Source organism: Urocitellus parryii, chromosome 2 (assembly GCF_045843805.1).
Source record: "Urocitellus parryii isolate mUroPar1 chromosome 2, mUroPar1.hap1, whole genome shotgun sequence".
Taxonomy (NCBI): Eukaryota; Metazoa; Chordata; class Mammalia; order Rodentia; family Sciuridae; genus Urocitellus; species Urocitellus parryii.
The window spans coordinates 102,103,851-102,124,389 of NC_135532.1; the positions used below are offsets into that span (position 1 = coordinate 102,103,851).

Genomic DNA, 20,539 nt, shown 5'->3' on the forward strand with positions numbered 1-20,539 from the left:
GGGATTCATGTGCATCAGAGGTCTAAGTAGCCAGTGACCTAAGTCTCCCCGATTCCTGTGCCCACCTGGAGCTGCCGCTGCCTCTCAGCTTCCCTCTGAGCTTCCAGCTCCCCTTGGGTCCATTTTAGCTTGGCCTGTAGCTCTTCCAACACCTCCTCCACAGGCTTCTCTTGCTTCTGTTTTCCTGGGGCTTCATGACAAGAGAGGGTAGAAAGGTAGTTTCTTGCCTCTGCAGTCACACCTCAGCTCAGGACCAGCTTTGCCACCTAGTTCATTGACTTTGGGCAAAGCACATAGTATTCCTGACCCTTTTTCCCAAACTGCAAAATGGAAATCACAACAGCACCCAATTCAGAGGGGGTTAGTGAGGATGAAATGTGATAATGCAAATGCTCAGCATAGTGCTTTCATGACAGCTCAATAAATGTGAACTATTATTGTACTGTCATTTAAAATAAGCATTCTGAAAATACTGTCACATGGAAGCACAAAATTACTAGGGTACCAGAAACAGAATTTGAGCATGCATATGCCATCTATTGATGGAAACATTTCTGTATGTCATTGCAGCAGAGGGAAACATAAAGAAATTAAACATAATTGTAGTTTAAGGTCTTTTAAGTAATATTATTTAAATGTACAGTTTTAATTTTCAATTTAAAAAAAAGGCAGCATGGAAAAAAATTTAACCAACATTGCTTTAAGTGTCTACTTTAAAATTTTTAATTGACAGACAAAATCGTATGTATTTATCATGCACAATGTGATGCTTTAAAGAATATACACACTGTGAAATGATTAAATGTAGATAATTTAACTATGTATTATCTCATTGGGGCACCAATTTGTGTGAGAACTCATAACAGTCTCTCTCTTAGCATTGCTTCCAATTTTTTAAGTTAAAAAAATAATCTCAAATGAATTATAAAAATTGCAATACAGGGGTGCAATTGTAGCTCAGGGTAGAGCGTTTGCCTCAATCCTCAATACCACATAAAAATAAATAAAATAAAGGTATTGTGTCCATCTACAACCAAAAAAAAATGTTTTTAAAACTGCAATACATACAAATAAATGCAAGAGTTAAGGATTAATAAAGACACCAATTATGTCTAATCATTTGTTAGGTTTTGAAGTATTAATAGTGATCTCTAGATAGATGGTACTTCATAAAAGTTTGAATATTTTTCTTTGAAAAGAAGTGGTTTTCTCAGTTTGGATTTTTTTGAAAACAAGTGATTTTTAGAAGGAGTATAAATTATTTTGGTTCAGTAAGGAGATTTCTGGCAAGTGTGGAATAGCAGAGCTGGGCCTCTGGGGAGCCCACTGCTAGAGAATAATACGTCATGAATATTCGTGTAGCAAAAGTGGCCTCAAGAACATATTTCCCTCGGGCTGGGGATGTGGCTACAAGCGGTAGCTCGCTCGCCTCGCATGCGTGCAGCCCGGGTTCTATCCTCAGCACCACATACCAACAAAGATGTTGTGTCCGCCGAGAACTAGAAAATAAATATTAAAAATTCTCTCTCTCTCTCTCTCTCTCTCTCTCTCCTCTCTCACTCTCTCTTAAAAAAAAAAAAGAACATATTTCCCTACTCCTTTCATCAAGGAAATATTAAGAGATATGCACAAAGATTTACATATGAGAATATCAATCATCCTGTCATATATTAAATAACCCACATATTCAGTGGGAGAATATTATGAAATAAGTTATAATAGCCACGATATAATTTAGTCATCAAAAATCCTATTTTCAAAGATAATTTAGTGTACAAAGCTTGATATATTCTTAAATGAAAATAAGTAATAGTCAAAATTGCATATTATGAAGCTGGGTGTGGTGGCACATGCCTGTAATTCCAGCAGCTCGCAAGGCTGAGACAGGAGGATTGCAAGTTCAAAGTCAATCTCACCCAAAACAAGGTGCTAAGCAACTCAGTGAGACCCTGTCTCTAAATAAAATACAAAATAGGGCTGGGGATGTGGCTCAGTGGTCAAGTGCCCCTTTGTTCAATCCCTAGTACCCCCCCAAAAAAATTGCATATTATGATTACATATGTAACAGAAAAAAAAACTGACAGTATATCAAAATATTAACTGTTGATGATATTGTCCATGGTTTTTATTTTCTCTTTCCTATATTCTTATTTTTAAAGTTTCTATATCAAAGACATATACTTTTATCAACACACCAGTATTTAAGACATGGAAATCTGTTTTTCTTTAGCAGCCTGCAATGCACCAACAACTAGACACATAATAGAGGTAGAGGCTAGGTGTATGATACTATTTTAAAAACAGAATTCAAATCATAGAAAATAAAAAGGTTTTCTTTAATGGGATTTTTATATTTATGTTACATATTTAGATTTATCTTACTTGTACAGCTAGCTATGTCTGTTGAACCTCAAAGAGTAGATGTATGTATGACGATCTCTCTGTTGGAACAACACACAGTCTTGGCACTCATTTGGGAATTCAAATGGTAAAATGTTTACGTGGTTAAGTCAAGATAAGCTCAAGTATATGGAAAAGTCAAAAATCTGGTCTGACTGCTCCTTTACCCCATTTAAGCTCCTTCCTAGCAAGCCTCATAGAACTGCATATTCACAGACAGCTGGGAGGCAAGGGTCCTTCAAAGTCACCCCATCTGCCTGTCCCATTCTCTGGGAAATCCACAGAAATCCAGAAGGGGAGCAATGACTAAGTGACATCACAGATAGGGACAAAGCTAAGACTGTAAACTACCCATCCACTCCCATCTCATCCAGCCCCCTGTGGGATCCCCCTCTGTGGACAGTAGGTCACCCCATCTGCATCTGGATGGTGAGACTCTAAGGGCCCAGATGGGTGTACAGGGTCCCCCTGTCCACGGAATACCAGCCTACGCCCTTCCTCAGTTCCCTTCGGGTGGTGGGGTCAGGGGGACTGCAACTTGACTCACCTCCTTCTGCCACTCCTGCATGCCTGCGCTGGATGTGACCCCGGAGGAAAGTGGCATTCATGAATGTCTTGTCACATAAGTGGCACTACACAGAAGGGAAACAATTGGGAGTGTGGCATTAAATCTCCTGAGACATCTTCCACATATCAAAACACCCCTTCCCTTGGGACCCCTGGGCTACTTCAGAAACAAAGAATTTGAGGAGCTGGGAATGCAGCTCAGTGACAGAGCACATGCTCAGTACATGCAAGGCCCTGGGGTCAATGTCTAGCACTATGAAAAAAAAAAAGGGCAAGAAATTAAGAATTTGATTTACTGGGTAGAAGAATTTGATTTAGTGGGTGACATCTGCCTAATACTATCAGTGCTCTGGGGATCTCTGAACACTGACTGGTACTGAGGAATGATACTGAGGAATTTCTGTTGATTTTTCAGGATGTGATGATAGGGGTGTGTTTATCTTTCAAAATGGGATTCCTCGCCTTTAGAGATACATACTGAAACATTATAGATACAAGCATATGACCAATACACTTCAGGGTAGTTCAGGAGTGGGGGAAAGTGGGTAGAGATACACATGGAATGGCGTTGGCCACAAGATGAGAACTTCTGAGCTAACAGTATGTAAATGAAGGTTCATTATATCATCCTCTCTGCTTTGGTATGTTTCAAATTTTTCATGAAAAAGTATTCATTAAAAACAAATGCTGAATGTTTTCTCTGATATAAGGAGGCTAACTCATAGTGGGGTAGGGAGGGGGAGCATGGGAGGAATAGAGGAACTCTAGACAGGGCAGAGGGGTGGGAGGAGAAGGAAGGGGGCATGGGATTAGAAATGATGGTGGAATGTGATGGACATCATTATCCAAAGTTCATGTATGAAGACTTGAATTGGGTATCAACATACTTTATATACAAACAGAGATATGAAAAATTGTGGTATATGTGTATATTAAGAATGCAAAAAAGAGTACATGTATAATGGCATAAATTGATGTGAACATACTTTATATACAGAGATATGAAAAATTGTGCTCTATATATGTAATAAGGACTGTAATGCATCCCACTGTTGTAAGTCTTTTTTTTTTAATTTTTAATATTTATTTTCTAGTTCTCGGCGGACACAACATCTTTGTTGGTATGTGGTGCTGAGGATCGAACCCGGGCCGCACGCATGCCAGGCAAGTGCGCTACCGCTTGAGCCACATCCCCAGCCCCCCATCCCACTGTTGTAGTGTATTTAAAAAAATAAAATAAAATAAATTAAAAAATAAAACATAACTGAAATATATGTGATTTTAAATCCTAAAAAAACAAAAAGCCAATGTCGGGCTAGGGTGTGGCTCAATGCTAAGCACTTGCCTAGCATGCTCAAGGCCCTTATTTTGATTCCCCAGCACCACCAGAAAAAAAAAAAAAAAAAAAAAAGACTCTCAGCTGTTATTGAAGAATTGATGTGGGTCTGGGTGCAGTGGTGCATGCCTATAATCCCAGCAGCTCAGAAGGCTGAGGCAGGAAGATCGTGAGTTCAAAGCCAGCCTCAGCAACAGTGAGGCACTAAGCAACTCAGTGAGACCCTATCTCTAAATGAAAATTACAAAATAGGGCTGGGGATGTGGTTCAGTGGTTGAGTGTTCCTGAGTTCAATCTTTGGTACCCTCCCCCTGCAAAAAAAGAATTGATGATGTGGGGACGAGAACCTAGTGTCAAAAAGTATTGTCGAGAACTAAAAAACACAAGTCACCCATCACTCCCAAACTTTGAGTTTCTTGAAACCTAACCAACATAACCTGTGTCCATACCTTCAGAGCTTGGCCACTGTGACAATTTATTATAAGGTCAATGTCTCCAGTCTGCATTTTCCATGGAGACATATTCCAATGCTCAAAAGCTGCTCAGGGTAATGAACCATCACCTGGGTAAACAGTGGAGCCCCCTTCCAAAAATGAGGCCTACTATTCCCTTGCCACACACTGATTCTACACACATACATCTTTACACAGTGCACTCTCTACACACACACACACACACACACACACACACACATTCACACCCTCCATAAATACACACATACCTAGGTACGTACACTACATGTCCTTCATTTCTTCACATTTACATCCATACACACATCCTCCATAAGTACAAACACACTTCCTTACACACTTATACACCATGCTTTCACACAAAGTACATCTTTATATATACACTCTTGAGTTGTACCTTTCATGATAAACCAGACCAAAAATTTGTGACATGCCACATACTCTCCATAAACACAAATATCATTTGCTGAAGTACCTCCAAGATTCACAAACACAGATTAAACACACATATTCACACCATCCACACACACACATACACATATCCTGCATACCTTCACAAATACATACACTAGACATGCACCCTGTATATGTGCTTATACACATACATACTCCATGTATACCACCTCCATACATAGCTCTCACACGTGTACAACTACCACACATACATAAACATACAGAGAAGAACCTGATCAGACACACTCAGATCTCAGACCACAAGCAACATCTCTCAAATCTATTCCTAACCAGTGAGAATGACCCATACTGGCCTTATGGCCCAGGACTGTGCTGGCCAGGTGGCCTGGTGGCTGGGGCACACAGACCCCACCCTCCCACCCTGTGCACCATGGTGGTTCCTCACCGTGTGGTAGCTGTGGGCGCCTGTCTGCATCAGCAGCTGCTGCAGGGTGCTGATCATCTTGCGACGTCGGCGACTCTCCTCCCGCACTCCCTTGAGCTCATCAGCCTGGCGGCCCAGCTCCTGCTGGCCCCGCTGCTGCTGGCCCAGGCTGGCCTGCAGCCGTGCCTCCAGCTGGGCAACGCTGGCACTCAGGCAGTCCTGGCAGTGCAGCAGGTACTCTATGATGAGCTGTGCCAGGCGCAGCACCTTGAGCAGCACCACGTCCACAGGGTGCCCACAGCGGCTGCACACCTCCCGGTCCAAATTGCAGAAGGTGACGCCAGCAATGTTCTCCTGCAGAGTGGCCACATCCAGCTCCCGAGCCACACGGTCCACATCCAGGGCGCTAATACGCCTCCAGTCTAGGCTCTCATTGCGAGGCTGGAACTTGAAAGTGGGGAGTGTGTAGACCCCATAGTGGGGGCTGCTAATACCTTCAGTAGTAGCGGCTGTGGACTGCATGGAGGGGAGAAACCCTGGATTGACCACCGGGCTGTGATGCCACCAAGGCCACGGCTGCTGGCCAAGGAACTGAAAGAGAGCCTGAAAAATGAGAAGAGAGTCTAAGTTAAGCAAGGTGTGTGTGGCTGCATGTACTGTGCAGCTGGTCAGCATGAGTCAAGTGGGCTAGTGGTTACTATATGAGAGGAACACATGTTGTGGCCAGAGCCATAGAAAGGAAGGGTATGGGCCTTGCAATTAATTGCATGGGTATAGATTTGAAACCTCTATCTGGGCAAGATCTCTCCATTTCAGCCTCCTAAATACATCAGGGACCAGAAGACCCATTTATCAGAATTGTGGTAAGGAATGCGGCAGGTGAAGCACCCAGCCTAGTACCCTAGCACACAGTAGGTTCTCAGAGAACCCTTCCAGACCTACCGCAGGAGTTCCTGGCAGAGAACTTTGTCAGGTGGAGCTGTCAAATGTATAACTGGGTCCTTCTGCAACCCTACATGTGTCTCAGGACAATGTCCAACCACTTGCCATGGGTGGCAGAACCATCTACTAACCACCCAATCCTTGCCTTCTGTCATCACAGGATTCTAGTGGAACATGGTGGATTACATTTCCCAGCTTCCCCTGCAGTGAGGTGTGATGACATATCTAAATTCTCTCCCATGGAATGTAAGCCAGGAGGGGCTCAAGAAAGCTGCCATGTCTCTGCACAGATTATGTTCAATCCAGAAAGAGCTTTTTTCCTTCAATTTTTTGCTGTGCTAGGAATTGAGCCAAATGGTAGTTTGATGATACTGGAGGGAATTTAAAGTGAATACTGTAAATTTTGATTTGTAGCTCGGAGGTAGAACACTTGCCTAGCATGCACGAGGCCCTGGGTTCTACCCCTAGCACTGTAAAATAATAAAATAAAAATCATTAATTTAATTTAAAGTAAGTAAATAGGGGCTGGGGTTGTGGCTCAGTGGTAATGTGCTCGCCTAGCATATATGAGGCACTGGTTCGATTCTCAGCACCACATAAAAATAAAGACAATAAAATCCATCAACAACTAAAAAAATTTTAAAAATAAATAAAGTAAGTAAATAAATAAGGTAGGTTATTAGAAAAAAAGAACTACAATATACTCTGTAGACAAACTCATATTGCTTGAGAAAAAATTGTCATTGTAGTATCATTTATAAAAATGAAGTACAAGGAAATAAGGAATTGTTATACAATAAAATACTGCTATTGATAAGTATAAAGCAGCTTCACATATACTGATATGTAATAACAATATCACATATTAATATATACATAAACTTTCATTTGGTTTAATTATATATTAATATAATCATATTTACTAGCTCACAAATTATTTATTAATTACTAATAATATTTATAAATATTAATTATTTACATAAATGTCACACTGGAGTAATCACCTATGAGAGGAGGGCAATGGGAGTACAAATTAATAAATAAATGAATTGATGAAAATGGCATGGATAGATAGGAGATGGTCAGATAGATAGGCCTTACACAAACCAAAGATAATTTGAATAATCTGTATCTGTTATAATTATATAAAATATATAATTATTATTCATGCATAAATTCATTTATCTACAGGATTTCATGAGCATGGACAAGTGGGTTATATATAATTTTTTTTACATGTTGATGGACCTTTATTTTATTCATTTATTTTTATTTGGTGCTAAGAATCGAACCCAGTGGCTCACACATGCTAAGCAAGCGCTCTACCACTGAGCCACCACCCCAGGCCGCATGGGCAATTCTTGAAAGATGGACAAAACACTGTCAGCAATGGCTACCTCTAGAGAATGGAAAGGGAGGCTGGAGGACATCTGTTTTTCATTTTCCACTTCTCTAAGTTATTTGCAGTTCCCTTGAGGTACATGTTACCCCATTTAATCAAGTTCTTTCTGGATTCAGTGATTCAGACATGAAAATATGGTAGAAAGAGAAGAAAGGCCATTGACCCCAGGAAGGAGAAAGGCCTTGAGGAGAGAGTCTGGGCTGGCACAGGGGAAGGACCTCCAGGAAAGCACCTGGGCTTGCTGAGCTCTTCATCTGGGAAAGGCAGTGACAGGCCACTGTACGAAGTGGAAGAGAGGCGAGGGCATGGCACTCACAACTCAGGGAGTCTACACACGAACTTACAAACAGGCACAGGATTATTATTCCATTTCACAAACAAGGAAACTGATGTCATGAGAAGTTGAGTGTCTTGCCCCAGCTAGAAAGATCAGCATTGAAGTGCTAGTACACAGGCCTCTGGTTCCAAAGCTTGTGGACTTTGAACTCCTAAACACTGATTCTTGGGGTTATTACTTTGATTAGAATCTCAGTCCTTTTCCCTCAAACTTCCAACTCATTCATTCATTGAAGGTACACCTCCATGGGTCCAGCCCTATGCTAGGCACTGGGGGCTTCCCAGATGTATCAACCACACACCTGCTCCCCACTGTCCAGCTCAGTATGGCTCCTTCTTGTCACAGCACCAAGGGCAGGCCTCTTCGCCAGGTCTTGACACTGCCCACAGGATGCTGCAGACCCACCTTTTCAGTTTCAGCTCCCATCTTTCCTTCTTTTCTTGGATCCTCTTCCTTAACATACTCCAAAAACACAGCCATCCAGAATACACAACCCCCCCGCCTCCGGGCCTACTTAACATATCACCAAAAAAAAAAAAAAAAAAAGAGCTGGGTGACATGGTACTCACCATGCTTAGCTCCAAGCTCACTGCACCACTGGAGCCCCGGAGACAACTGCTCACAACAAGCAGTGCCTCAGAGCAACAGCAGGTTACCAGGCATGTTGCAGGCAAGGGTAACAGGACACCTGCTTCCTGTCCTCCCATAGACCATGAGCTCACCTGAGAACTTCACTGCTTAACTATTTAAGCTTTGGTCTCAGCTGCTTCCCAGCAGTCCTCCCCAAGAACAAGGCCAATAACTGCCCATCACCAACTCTCCCAGCTCTCCTCCCACCTCTTTGCCTCCTCTTTAAACAGTGACTATTCTTTCACTTTTCACTTAAAGCAGGACTGCTAGTGTAACCTTGAGATTTTTCTGTTCACCCATGACTCATTCTCCCTGCACACTGTCCTGGGGATGAGTTCACACATACAGCTTCAACTATGACAGGCTTGCTCTCATAGGAGCCTCAGACACCCCCAAATCTCTTTCTCTCTGGCCTTTCTCTCTTGTGATCTTAAGGCCCAATCCTTCTAAACTGATTATACCTGGAGTTGCAAACCCAAGTGCTACCAACACCAGGAAAGTAGCATTACATGCCTGAAGTGCCAGGTAAGGGAGAAGCCACAGCACAAGTTTGATGATAAATGGCAACTGATTCCCCACCTTAGAGTCCAAGATAAAGTAAGGCAGTGGTTCTCAAAGTATGTTCCCTGGACCATCAGCAGCAGCAGCACCCAAGATCTTGTTAGAAATGTAGCTTCTCACACTTAGGGGTTCAGAACCACCATAGTAGATAGTGTTGGGATAAAGGAAAAGGAGGGAGGAGGGTGTGCCCTGTTTAAAAAGAGCAGCCACCACTGAACTTTAGCCATCTGGAAAAGAACGGTGTTTCTTGTAGGCTGACTGCAAATTCATTAAGAACGACATCCCAAGACTACGTCTATGACTCTTTCCAAACCACCTTTCTAAGTGTACCTTCCACCACCGAGTTACTTTCTGTACACACTTTCACACCTCTGGGTGTTTATTTGAGTCTCAGGCACTGTTTTTCTTTAGCTTTACAGAGTAGAATTCATGTAATCCTCAGAACAATCCTCTGGTCAGGACTGTTGGTATTATTGAGCACCACCTCTTGTTATAGGGCTTCAGCCACCTCCTTCTGATCCTATTGAGGGTGGATGCATGCCTGAAAGCCCTGCTTATCATGATTACCACCAGAAAGCCCTTCCAGACCCACAGTCAAAATATCCTGGCCCTCCTGGTGTCCCAGAGCACAGAGTATACAGTCTAGTCCATGTGGGGTGGCTGTGTAATATTCATTCATCCATCCATCAGCACAGGATTCCTGAGCCGCTGCTAAGTGCCAGGTACCGTAACTCACATTCAGATTGGATAGTGACCCAGGCAAACTGTCCCTGCCATTGTCAATAAAAAGAGTTAACATCTGTGGAATCCAACTATGTTTTACACACAGTTCTAAAGTTTTATGTGTGTTATCTGGTTCAATTCTCACAACCCATCATACAGACGAAGAAACTGAGAGTGAACAGAGAGGAAATGACTTTCACACAATGCCAACTGCAGTGTCTGGCTCCAGAGTTTGTTCTCCAAAAAAGCAGAAAAACACAGAAATTACTCACAGACTGGTAGGTGCCAGGGAAGGAGTTAAGAGAGGGTGCTATGGGAGCACCAAGGAAGGTCCCTTACCAGAATATTTCTGTTTCTCCTCCTCCAGCTCCAAGCTTTCCAGGACCTTCACCAGGATTCATTCCTATCTGTTGTATTCCAGCCCCTGACCAATTTTCCTGAGCTCAGATTGCTATAGAGCTGAGTAACATTGTCCAAATCTTAGAATAGCTGCCTACATTCTTGGGGTCTTGAAGAAATGAAGCTATGAACCACCAAGAATTAGGGTAAAGAGTAAAAATGAAGTTAGGAGTCCTTCATTTGAACTCACTGGAGTGAAATAGCAGAGTAAAATGCTAGATTTGTTGACCGCCTAGGTCCACAGGTTGACTCCAGTGGCTACTAATGAAAGCAGAGAGTGCAGGAGCCCTGTGGGTGGGCTCAGGCACACCAGTAAGGCATCCCAGTACCACACTGTCACTATGTGCCCTTGGTGTGATAGCTTGCATCCTGAGCCACTCTTAAACCTTTGCCTTCATACTCTGAGCATATTCCTTTAATATAGAGAATAACATTCTCACTCCCAGTTATGCAGGATTTTGAATTAGTTTGTACTGTACCCCCAAAATACCATGCCTTTCTCCCTCTGGAACCCCAAGGGTCCAATTCTCAGAAGTCCTAGGGCTCTGGCATTAAAAGCAGAACTGTGGGAATTGGAAGATGATGATGATAGCAGCTATTATTTATCAGACATTTATATTCCAGATCTGTACCAGCCTTTAAAAGTGCTATTTCCAGCCCACACATACCCTTGTTAAGAAGCTACGATTTGCCTCATCTGACAAATGCAACCAAGGTTCAGGGAGACTAAGAGACCTGCCCCAAGTCACTCAGCTACTAAGCAACCAACTTCTGTCTAACTTGAAAGCTTTTGAATTACGCCAAACTAACTCCCAATAATGGAATGGGGGCGGGGAGTGATGATGATGATATATAAATTATTTCCTATTATGGAAATTACAGTACCTGAGACTTCCTGACCAAAGTGCAAGGGCTGACAGGGTTTACAGCAAATCATGACAGGATCAGTGTTGGAGATCTTAAAATCTCCCCGTGTCTGCAGGGCTAGTCTGAACACGACTCAGCTCTACAACTTGCTTTCTGGCTACAGTAGACAGAAGACAAAGCCAAATGAAAGTGTGTAAGGTTACCTGGAAACCACGTGCTCCAGGGAAAAGGACACGTGCTTTCTCTTGACTGAATTATCAGCACAGTGCTTTCTCCACATCTGGGAATAGACACTAAAGTAGATGTGACTAACTGTCATTAGGAAATCTGAAGCTATGTCATCCACCTCTACATGTTTTGATGGGGCTCTAGGAAACTTCCCTTCCCAATCCCAGTCCAATACCATGAATTAATAACCCCAAAGAATATTTGTGCTAGCACTTTATTGATGGAGAGTTGGCTTCTACCCATGGCAATCCCACACCCAATAGGGAAAACCCATCTACCACCCTTGCTTTGCACACCCCTGGTCACCACCCAGCAAGGCAGCCATCACACTGTGAACAGTTCCTGGAGAATTTACATTTCTTTTGAAATCTTCCCACCTAAAATCGATCAAAGATAACTTCCACAAAATTGGCCAAATGCCTGGATTTTTATTTAACTTGACAGCAGGACACAACATTGTACTGTCTTTTCTCCCTCAAGAAAGCCCCCATGAGGAGATTCTGGAGGGTGCCAAGCTTCTAAAGGGCTGCCAAGCAATCATTTACAAACCTGCCCTGGCTTCCAAAACTGCCTGGGGAACTGGGGCACATCATTAGTGCTAATTGCTGTGGCTGCCAAGGAAACCTTCCCACAGTTTGCAAACAGGCTCTGTACACAGCACAGGCAAGGGAGTGCAAGGAGACTCGATAGAGATCAGAGGGACCTAGGGGCTCTCCTGGAGCACTACAGTTACAGACTTTAGACTTGATCTTGGATTCTGCCCTTTTCAAAGGAGTCCCCCTTTCCTGCTCTTCCCTGTTTCTCTAGGGGCTGCATCCGCGGTCACAACCTTCAAATAGCAAGAAGGAGAAATCCATTCCACCAGGAATAGAGCTCTCTCCCTTGCAGCTGGCCTTCTATTCCCAGCAACTTTAAGGAGGTAGTTTAATTTTATTTATTCACTTTTTTATGTGCACTGGTGCTGTGGAATGAACCTTTGGCCTGGCACATGCTAATCTCCAACTCTTTCACTGAGCTATAACCCCAATCCCAAGGGGGTATTTTTTAAAAGACAGTGTTTACGTTTATTGTCAAAAGTCTATTGTAAATTTCTGCCACGCAAAGATTCTCTTTAAAATAAAAGTAGGTGTGGAGATTTGACTGATGTCCCTTGGAAGTATTTTAGACATGAGGACTGAATGGCCTATCTTCTGAGTTGCAGAATTGTCAAAAAACAAACCAAAAAACAAAATCTGCTTTTTACACCTTTGCCCGGTACTAAGTAAATCTCCTGTGGACTTTTTTCCACCGCCACCTCAAATCAACAATCCTGTTGCTGCCTCTGCTAAACTCCAGTCCAGGGGTGGAACCGGGAGTAAATAGAGATGCCAACATGTTTGTTTAAAAAGTCGTCTCATCGCTAACAGATCTCCCTTTAACTACAGAACTCAAATCATCAAGCCCCCTAAATCACATTTTTTTTCTTTTTCTTTCCTTTTCCTTTTTCTTTCTTTTTTTTTTTTTTTTCTTCCAAAATGTAAAAGGGCAAGGCCTCCCAGGGAAGCCGAGGCCTGGGGGGATCAGTCGTGCCCACTCTGCGCCTTCAACGCCCGGGTGAGTCCTTCCCTCCCAGGGTACCTCGGTCCGGAGCAGGCCAAAGGGGCTGGCGCGGAGTGCCCAGCGGAGCCCAGGGAGCCGCTGGTCGGGAGGCAGAGCCGGCAGTCCCGCCGAGGGGCTGGACCCCTGCAGGACACCAAGGCAGCCAAGGTTTAACCTCCTTCCGCCCACGGTCCGGATCGCTCCGACTGCAGCCACGCCGCCTTCCCGCTCCCCTCCCGGGCTGAATTCCTGGCATAGTTTTCCCAGGCGGCCAGACTCACCAGGGGGCTCACCCGGGGCTGGGGGCAGCGGGTAAAGATCTCGGGGTTCTAGCTTTCCTTCTCGCCCCAGGCCCGCTGCCTGACTCACTTTACCGCCCCAGATATCCCAGAGTCAGCCCGGAGTCCTGCGCAGCCCAGGGATGCTGCTTCCCCAGCCACCACTAGCGGGGCTGCGCGCACTCCGCGGCGGGGAGAAGGCTAGCCCCCGCCGCCCCAGGGCGGTCCACCCGCAGTGGTCAGGGGCCGAGATCGCCTCCTTACGCTAGCAGCTCCAGGCTTGGGGTCTGTGTAGCCTCCCGCTCCCTCCGCAGCGTCCCAGCCATTCCAAGGAGAGGCGGAGCCTATTCCCAGCACCCCCCGGGACGAGCTATTTTTAGATCTGTAACGGATGGGAGGACGGAGGGAATGCCACGTTTAATCCGTTAAGAAAATCCAAGATCCAAATCACTAGTTCCCGGGCCTTGCTGAGAGTTGGGCGTGTTGAAGCCCAGGGGGGCTGGAGTGCTCCTACCCTCTCCTTCTTTCACTCCCTACCACCCCAGTCCCCATCCCCGCCCCACGTGCTCCCTTTCTCCCCCTCCAGGCCCACAGCGATGGGCCTGCTGTAAACTGGGGCGACTGCAGCTCCGCCCCATCTCCGCAGACAGCTCTGCTCACCCGCCCAAAACTAAGGGGAACTTTCTAGATTTTGATCCTTTGAATCCTTTGGGTATATGCTTTAGATTGATCAGATGGCAACCACCTTCCCCCCACACACCTCATTTTCTCTCCCTGATCCCTTGCGATTCCCAAAATTATGGGCTCTTGTTTTGTCTTGCTTTGCTGTTCTGTGTTTTTTTTTTTTTTTTTTTTTTTTTTTTTTTTTGCTTTGTTTGATTTTGTTAAGGCCTTCCTTCCACAGCAGCTTCAGTCCTCTGCATCTTGGGACAGTCAAGTGTTACCGCTGTTTACCAGTGCTTCCCCAAATCCTCAAGTATAACAGAGAAGCACCCAACGAGGCAAGTGTAAAGTAGAAAGTAGAAGGCTTTATTAAAGGACAGCAGAAAAGACTTCTCCCCAGAGGAAAAATCTGCTAAAAGGAAAGGCGAGATCTTCCCTTTTTTTATAGCTAAGGTCTTTATCTTGCAGTGATAGAATGCAGGTGAGAAGGCCTGCATGGGAGGTGGGAGATAGGTGGGCTGAAGGAGTAATCTGTTTGCTGGGAGCTGCTTCAGCATTAACATCCCTTAGGATGGGTTCCCAGCCTGGCCTTGGGGACATTAACATTTCAATTTTCGCAAGTGCTGCTCTAGTTTCCTGAACTCCATTTGATAATGGTCTCCATTTTCTTTATCTTACTTGATATTAGACTCGATTTACCTAACTACGCTAACTACCTATCTGTAAATCTGGCTTCAAAAGCAAAAGTATTGGGGAATACATGTTGGCAAAGATGTAGAGAAACTGGAACCTCTGTGCATTGCTGGTAGAAATACAAATGGTAGAGCCACTATGGAAAAGAGGGACTACCATTAGTCTCTCAAAAAATCAAACAGAATTGCCACAGGGACCAGGCAGTGGCATTTGGGAGGCTGAGACAGGAGAATCCAGAGTTCAAAGCCAGCCTCAGCAAAGGTGAGGCACTTTGCAACTCTGTGAGACTCTATCTCTAAACAAAATAAAAAGTAGGGCTGGAGATGTGGCTCAGTGGTTGAGTTCAATCCCTGGTACCAAAAAAAAAAAAAAAAAAAAAAATCCATAGGATCCAGCAATTCCACTTCAGGGTATATATTCCCCCCAAAATTGAAAGCAAGGACCTGAACAGATATCTGTACACTCATGTTTATAATAGCATTATTCACAATAGCTAAAAGGTAGAAACAACATAAAGGTACACTGGCAGATGAATGGATAGGCACATGTGGTATATACATACAATGGAATAGTACCCTTAGAAAAAAAGGTAATTTTGATATATACTACACCATGAATGAACTTGGAAACTTGTCTCATCCATTCAGGCTGCTATAACCAAATACCAGAGACTGGGTAGCTTATAGACAACAGATGCATTTTTCACAGTTCTGGAGACTGGGAAGTCTAAGATAAAGGGATCAACATACTCAGTGTCTGTTAAGAGCCTTTCCTGATTGATAGTTGTTGTCTAGCTGTGTGCTCAATGGAGGAAGTGCCTAAGTACTCTCTGGAGTCTCTTTTTATGAAGACACCAAACCCAGTCATGAGGGTTCCACCCTCATGGCTTAATGACATGCAAAAAGCCCACTCCTGATACCATCACTGTGGGGGTCCAGATTTCAATTCCATTGCTAGGGAACAAAACATTCAGACAAAAGCAAAATGTCATGCTGCTATGGTTGGATGTGTCCCTCAAAGTTCCCTGTAGTAAAAGATTTGTCCCCAGTGTGGTGCTATTGAGAAACTGATGTGACTCCATTTCTGAGAAACCAGACTCTACCTCAGAGCAAAGCCTGTCCAAGGAAGGGGGCGTGACCCTTGTCCTTGGAAAAACCCACAGAGCACTCCTAGGCACATACCCACCCTGCTGAGCTGTTTGTCTGCAAATAACGGGAGAGATCTTTAGGGCGCCAGGTGTCCCTGACTCAGTTAGGCTAGGCGAGGACTCATAGCAACCCCCTAGTAACCCCCTATAAGCATGAGACAGAGAAAATACCTGGGATGCCAGATGACCCCCCAGTAGTTTATGGTGGCTGATAACATGTTGGGAAACCATGTAGTTTAGCACATACACCCCTCGTGGCTTAAACCAATCAGTTCAAAGGAATCCCCTTCTTGTACTAACCAATCACCCCTACCCAACTTGTTTCCGCCAGTGAATGTGCTAATCAATGTTAAGAGTTGTTGTTTGACTTTCCCGTTGTGTGAAATGATTTGCTGTGTGATGTTGTGACTCACAGAGTATCCCCCCAAAACCTATAAAATCTCACTGAACAAAGGACCAGGACTCACTCCCTGGGATTGCTGCATCGGAAACGGTTGTGAGTCCAGGCTTGCAATAAAGACTCTTGTGTGACTGCATCAGATTCAGCTCCTGGAGGTCTGTTGGGATCCCACGAATCTGGCATTCTAATATGTGAATCTGGCAATCCACTACCTTAACAGATATGGCCATCTAGGAAGTCTCTAAGTCATTGGGGTTGTGCCCTTGAAGGAGATGATGACATGCCAGTCCCTTCCTATTCCCTTGTTTTCTTCCCTGTTGTGAAGTGAGCACTTTTGCTCTGCCACATGGTCCTGCTGCCATATGCCCAAACCAATGGGGCCAATCAAACATGGACTGAAACTGTGAGCCAAAATCAACTTTTTCTCTTTATAAGTGATTATCTCAGGTATTTGCCATAGTGTCAGAAAGCAGACTAAGACATGCTAAGTAAAATAAGCCAATCACAAAAGAAAAAAAAACATTGTTTAATTTTACTTATATAAAGTAACTAGAAATTGTCAAATTCATACAGACAGAAGTGGAACAATGGTTACCTGGGCCTGGGGGGAGGGATAGGAGCTATTATTTAATATGGTTGCACAATAATGTGAATGTACTTAATGCCATGAATTGTACATTCACAAATTATTAAAATTACAAACTTTAAGTCAGGCCTGGGAACACAGCTTGTAATGCCAGCAGCTCAGGAGACTGAGCCGGGAGGACTACGAATTCAAAGCCAGCCTCAGCAACTTTGTGAGGCCATGTCTCAAAATTTTAAAAAGCCTGGGGCTGTTGCTCAATCAGGGCTTAACCCCTGGGTTTGATACCTGGTACCAAAAACATAAATAAATAAGGCAAACTTTATGTTATGTATATTCTACACAAATCTTAAAAGGTAAAATTATAAGAATAATAAAGTGTACAGAACAGAGATCAGGATCAAGTGGAGAAGCCTAAATTAGCCTCTGCTCTGATGGAGAATCGTGTTCCTTTCCTCTTCCCCTGGTCAGAGAATCCTTTTCACTGGATGGAAGAGAAATATCCAGGCTTTGCAGTCAAAGACACGTCTAAGTTCTCACTTCCTAAGATGTTTAAATCCGAGAAAGTCTCTTAATCTCACTGACCTTCCTCTTTCTCATCTGTAAAATTGAAAAAATAAACTCTACCTAGCAAGGTTGTCATGAGAAAAGAATTGACTGATGTGTCTCTAGGCTCAACAGGACCTGGACAGTCAGTGGGGTATCTTCCAGAACTCACACTATAAAATTGCTTGGACACTTGCTTCTCACCTCTCTTCCCACTGTATCCCCGCACCCGCAGGAAGGGTACAGAAAGCAGCTCTCAGGGCACCTGTGTATGTTCGTGGGTATTCTTTCCACCCTCAATTTCCCCATGAGGTGCCCTCCTTTGCAGGGCTGTTTTAACACACACCCTAACAAAGCAGATTTAACACACACCCTATCCACCTTAGCCAAAATCCGAAGTCTCCAGCCTTGGCTGATCAAGATTTCCCACATATATAACCCTTGTATCTTTTCCTTAAGTAGCCTCAGATCAGCATTCAATACAAGGGAGCTTTGAGTGCCTATTATGTGCTAAATTCTGTTCTTGGTCCTAAGAACACCCAAAGCTTATAGAGGATTAGACCACTTAGCACTGGGCAGCTATTACCCTCTGATGCCACAGCACTCAAAAATTTTGGTGGCACTAGTAGGGACTCTATATAGTCCATAATCTAGGAATAGGCCAGAAACTGGCCCTAAATGGCTAGACCAGGAGACATTCCTGCCACTCTGCGGAGGTGGGCTATGACTGTGGAGCACGAGAGGGCAGGAGGGTGGGTATTTCATATCTGCAGTTTCCATCTCGTCATCCTCAGTCCCGTGCCAGATCTGGCCCTCCGATCCAGTTCAGCCTGTCCTGAGCGTTCCCCTTCCTACACCTGGAGATATGTCAGGAAACAGTGGGCCACGCCTTGACAGCCCAGGAGAGCAGTGTGTTCTCTCCCACCAACTGCTAACATCACACCTCAGAAGCCAGCTCAGATCTCAGGCTTCAGGAGGAAAAATCTAGGGAAACTGAGGTCTCCCAGGGCCGAGACACCAGCCATCACTGTGATTGTAGGTCAAAGGTGCATTGTTGAGTTTTCATGGTGCTGATGTATAGACAGGCAGGCACACAATCTGAGGGCGGGTTTACGTTAAAGTCTGATTTGCTAGTTTCTCTTGAAAACTATGAGGCAACAAAGGATGTGTCTAGAGCTGATTAGAGCCCAGGGGGCAATTTTCCTTAGAGCCACAAGGGAGCCTATTCCTCAAAAGATTATTTTGAAGAAGTCTGTGTACAGGCAGAAGGGAACTTTCTCAGGAAAAAGTAATCTGGCCACTCATTGGCTGGAGGCTAATGGTTGCTGGCTGTAATCTAGCCACTCGTTGGCTGGCAATGAGGGGGTGGGGGACAGGATCTAGAATGAACTAGTCCTCACCCTCCTTTCTGCTAGGAGATAACTTTCCTTTTTTGGGCAGGATTCCCATTTGTCAGTTGATGGAGCCAGTTTGTTGAAAATATAGCTGTGAAAACATTAGAAAACGACTTTATGATATAATAATATTCTTGTTTATTTATGAATGCATTAAATGGCAAGATCTAGCATCTGATCTAAAAGGAATGGGAGGGTAAATATTTCAAGATGTCTGCAACAACCTTAACATGATATGAAAATACTTGTAATGTTTATGGCCAACAGTAAAAATAAATATGTAAATTCACAGGCCTCCATCCCCCCAATTCTATTCACAGACTCCCAAGAATCTGTACCCCAAAATCACCAGGGAGAGCATATTAACCTTTGTAATTCAGCTTAGAAGTTACAACTGATGACCCAGGACTTTGTCAATTCCCTAGGGAGGAAGCTGAACTTTCCTTTATTTGAAAAGATAAATGGATAGTAAAATAATATGGAAGCTGGCATGAAACCCAAAAGACATGAACAAAAAAATTACAAGTTGAATTACATATATGGTAAAAATCTAATAAATGAGGTTATAAACAAAGCACAGTCTGAAGACATTGCAACATAGTAATAAAGTACCTATACTTAATAAAGTATTATTATGTTACAAATCAACACAAAAGAGAAAACCCAATAGGAAAGTGGACAAATGATATTATGTAATTCATAGAGTAATAAAATGTAGATTGTCTGAAACTTGAGAAACACTGAACCTAACCAAAAGGAACATGAAAATTACATTGTTTAATTCTCCCTACCACTGTCATTATCGCGTTTTGAATCATTATTTTTTCTACTATAAAACTGCATTTATTACACAATACATTATTAATTTGTTTCCCACATTTTATTAAAAACTTATTTTACTGCCAAGCAAAAGTCACTATAAACTTCAATTTATCATTATTGTCACAGTACATTCATACAATCACAGACCAGCACAAAGAAACTTGACACTCAGGTCTCATTGCAAGATACTTCATACATTTTTTAAATATTGAAAATATTTCTAATCAAGCTTCTCAAAACCCTGGTAGTTGGGCATGTTAGTTGAAGAACTATTTATCATGCCCTTTTCAGAGGTGGATATGAAAGTCAATATGTGTGACTCTGCTCCCCTGCTGAGAGGGCAAACTCCAGGAACCCTTCCCTGTGGAAAGCTGAAAACCAGCTAAAGTTCCAGGGACACAACCTCAAGGTCAGCCATGGGGGTGTCCTCCAAGCTTGACTGAAATGTCAGAGTAAAGGGCAAGATGATGGGAATAAATAAACCTGGGGCAGGAGACATGACTAGTGAATATTTTTCAATAAGACTATCAGCACAGTGATTCTCAGAGGGGAAAATACTAGAATGAAAGGAAACAGATGGATCTAGTTTCATAAAACATTGTAACTATATTTGGGGGGGGGTCAATTTTGTCCTATAATGCAAACAACCAAAAGGAAGGTTCTAGAAGATCTTGGCCAGAGACTTTACCCAAGAAATATTCATTTTTGTACCTCCTGAAAAGAGGAAATAAATTC

The 20,539-nt window shown here is 43.5% G+C and overlaps 1 protein-coding gene across 1 annotated transcript in view; it reads right to left on the minus strand.

Moving 5' to 3' along the window:
• Window positions 1-13,900, minus strand: part of Dzip1l (DAZ interacting zinc finger protein 1 like) — a 33,067-nt gene extending 19,167 nt beyond the window's left edge. The window contains exons 1-4 of the mRNA XM_026385034.2: window positions 13,821-13,900; window positions 5,633-6,214; window positions 2,948-3,032; window positions 66-190 (exon numbers count right to left, since the gene is read on the minus strand). Coding sequence (XP_026240819.2) covers window positions 66-190; window positions 2,948-3,032; window positions 5,633-6,133 — 711 coding nt within the window. The 5' untranslated portion in view covers window positions 6,134-6,214; window positions 13,821-13,900. The remainder of the gene's footprint in view (window positions 1-65; window positions 191-2,947; window positions 3,033-5,632; window positions 6,215-13,820) is intronic.
• Window positions 13,901-20,539: the final 6,639 nt, after the last annotated feature.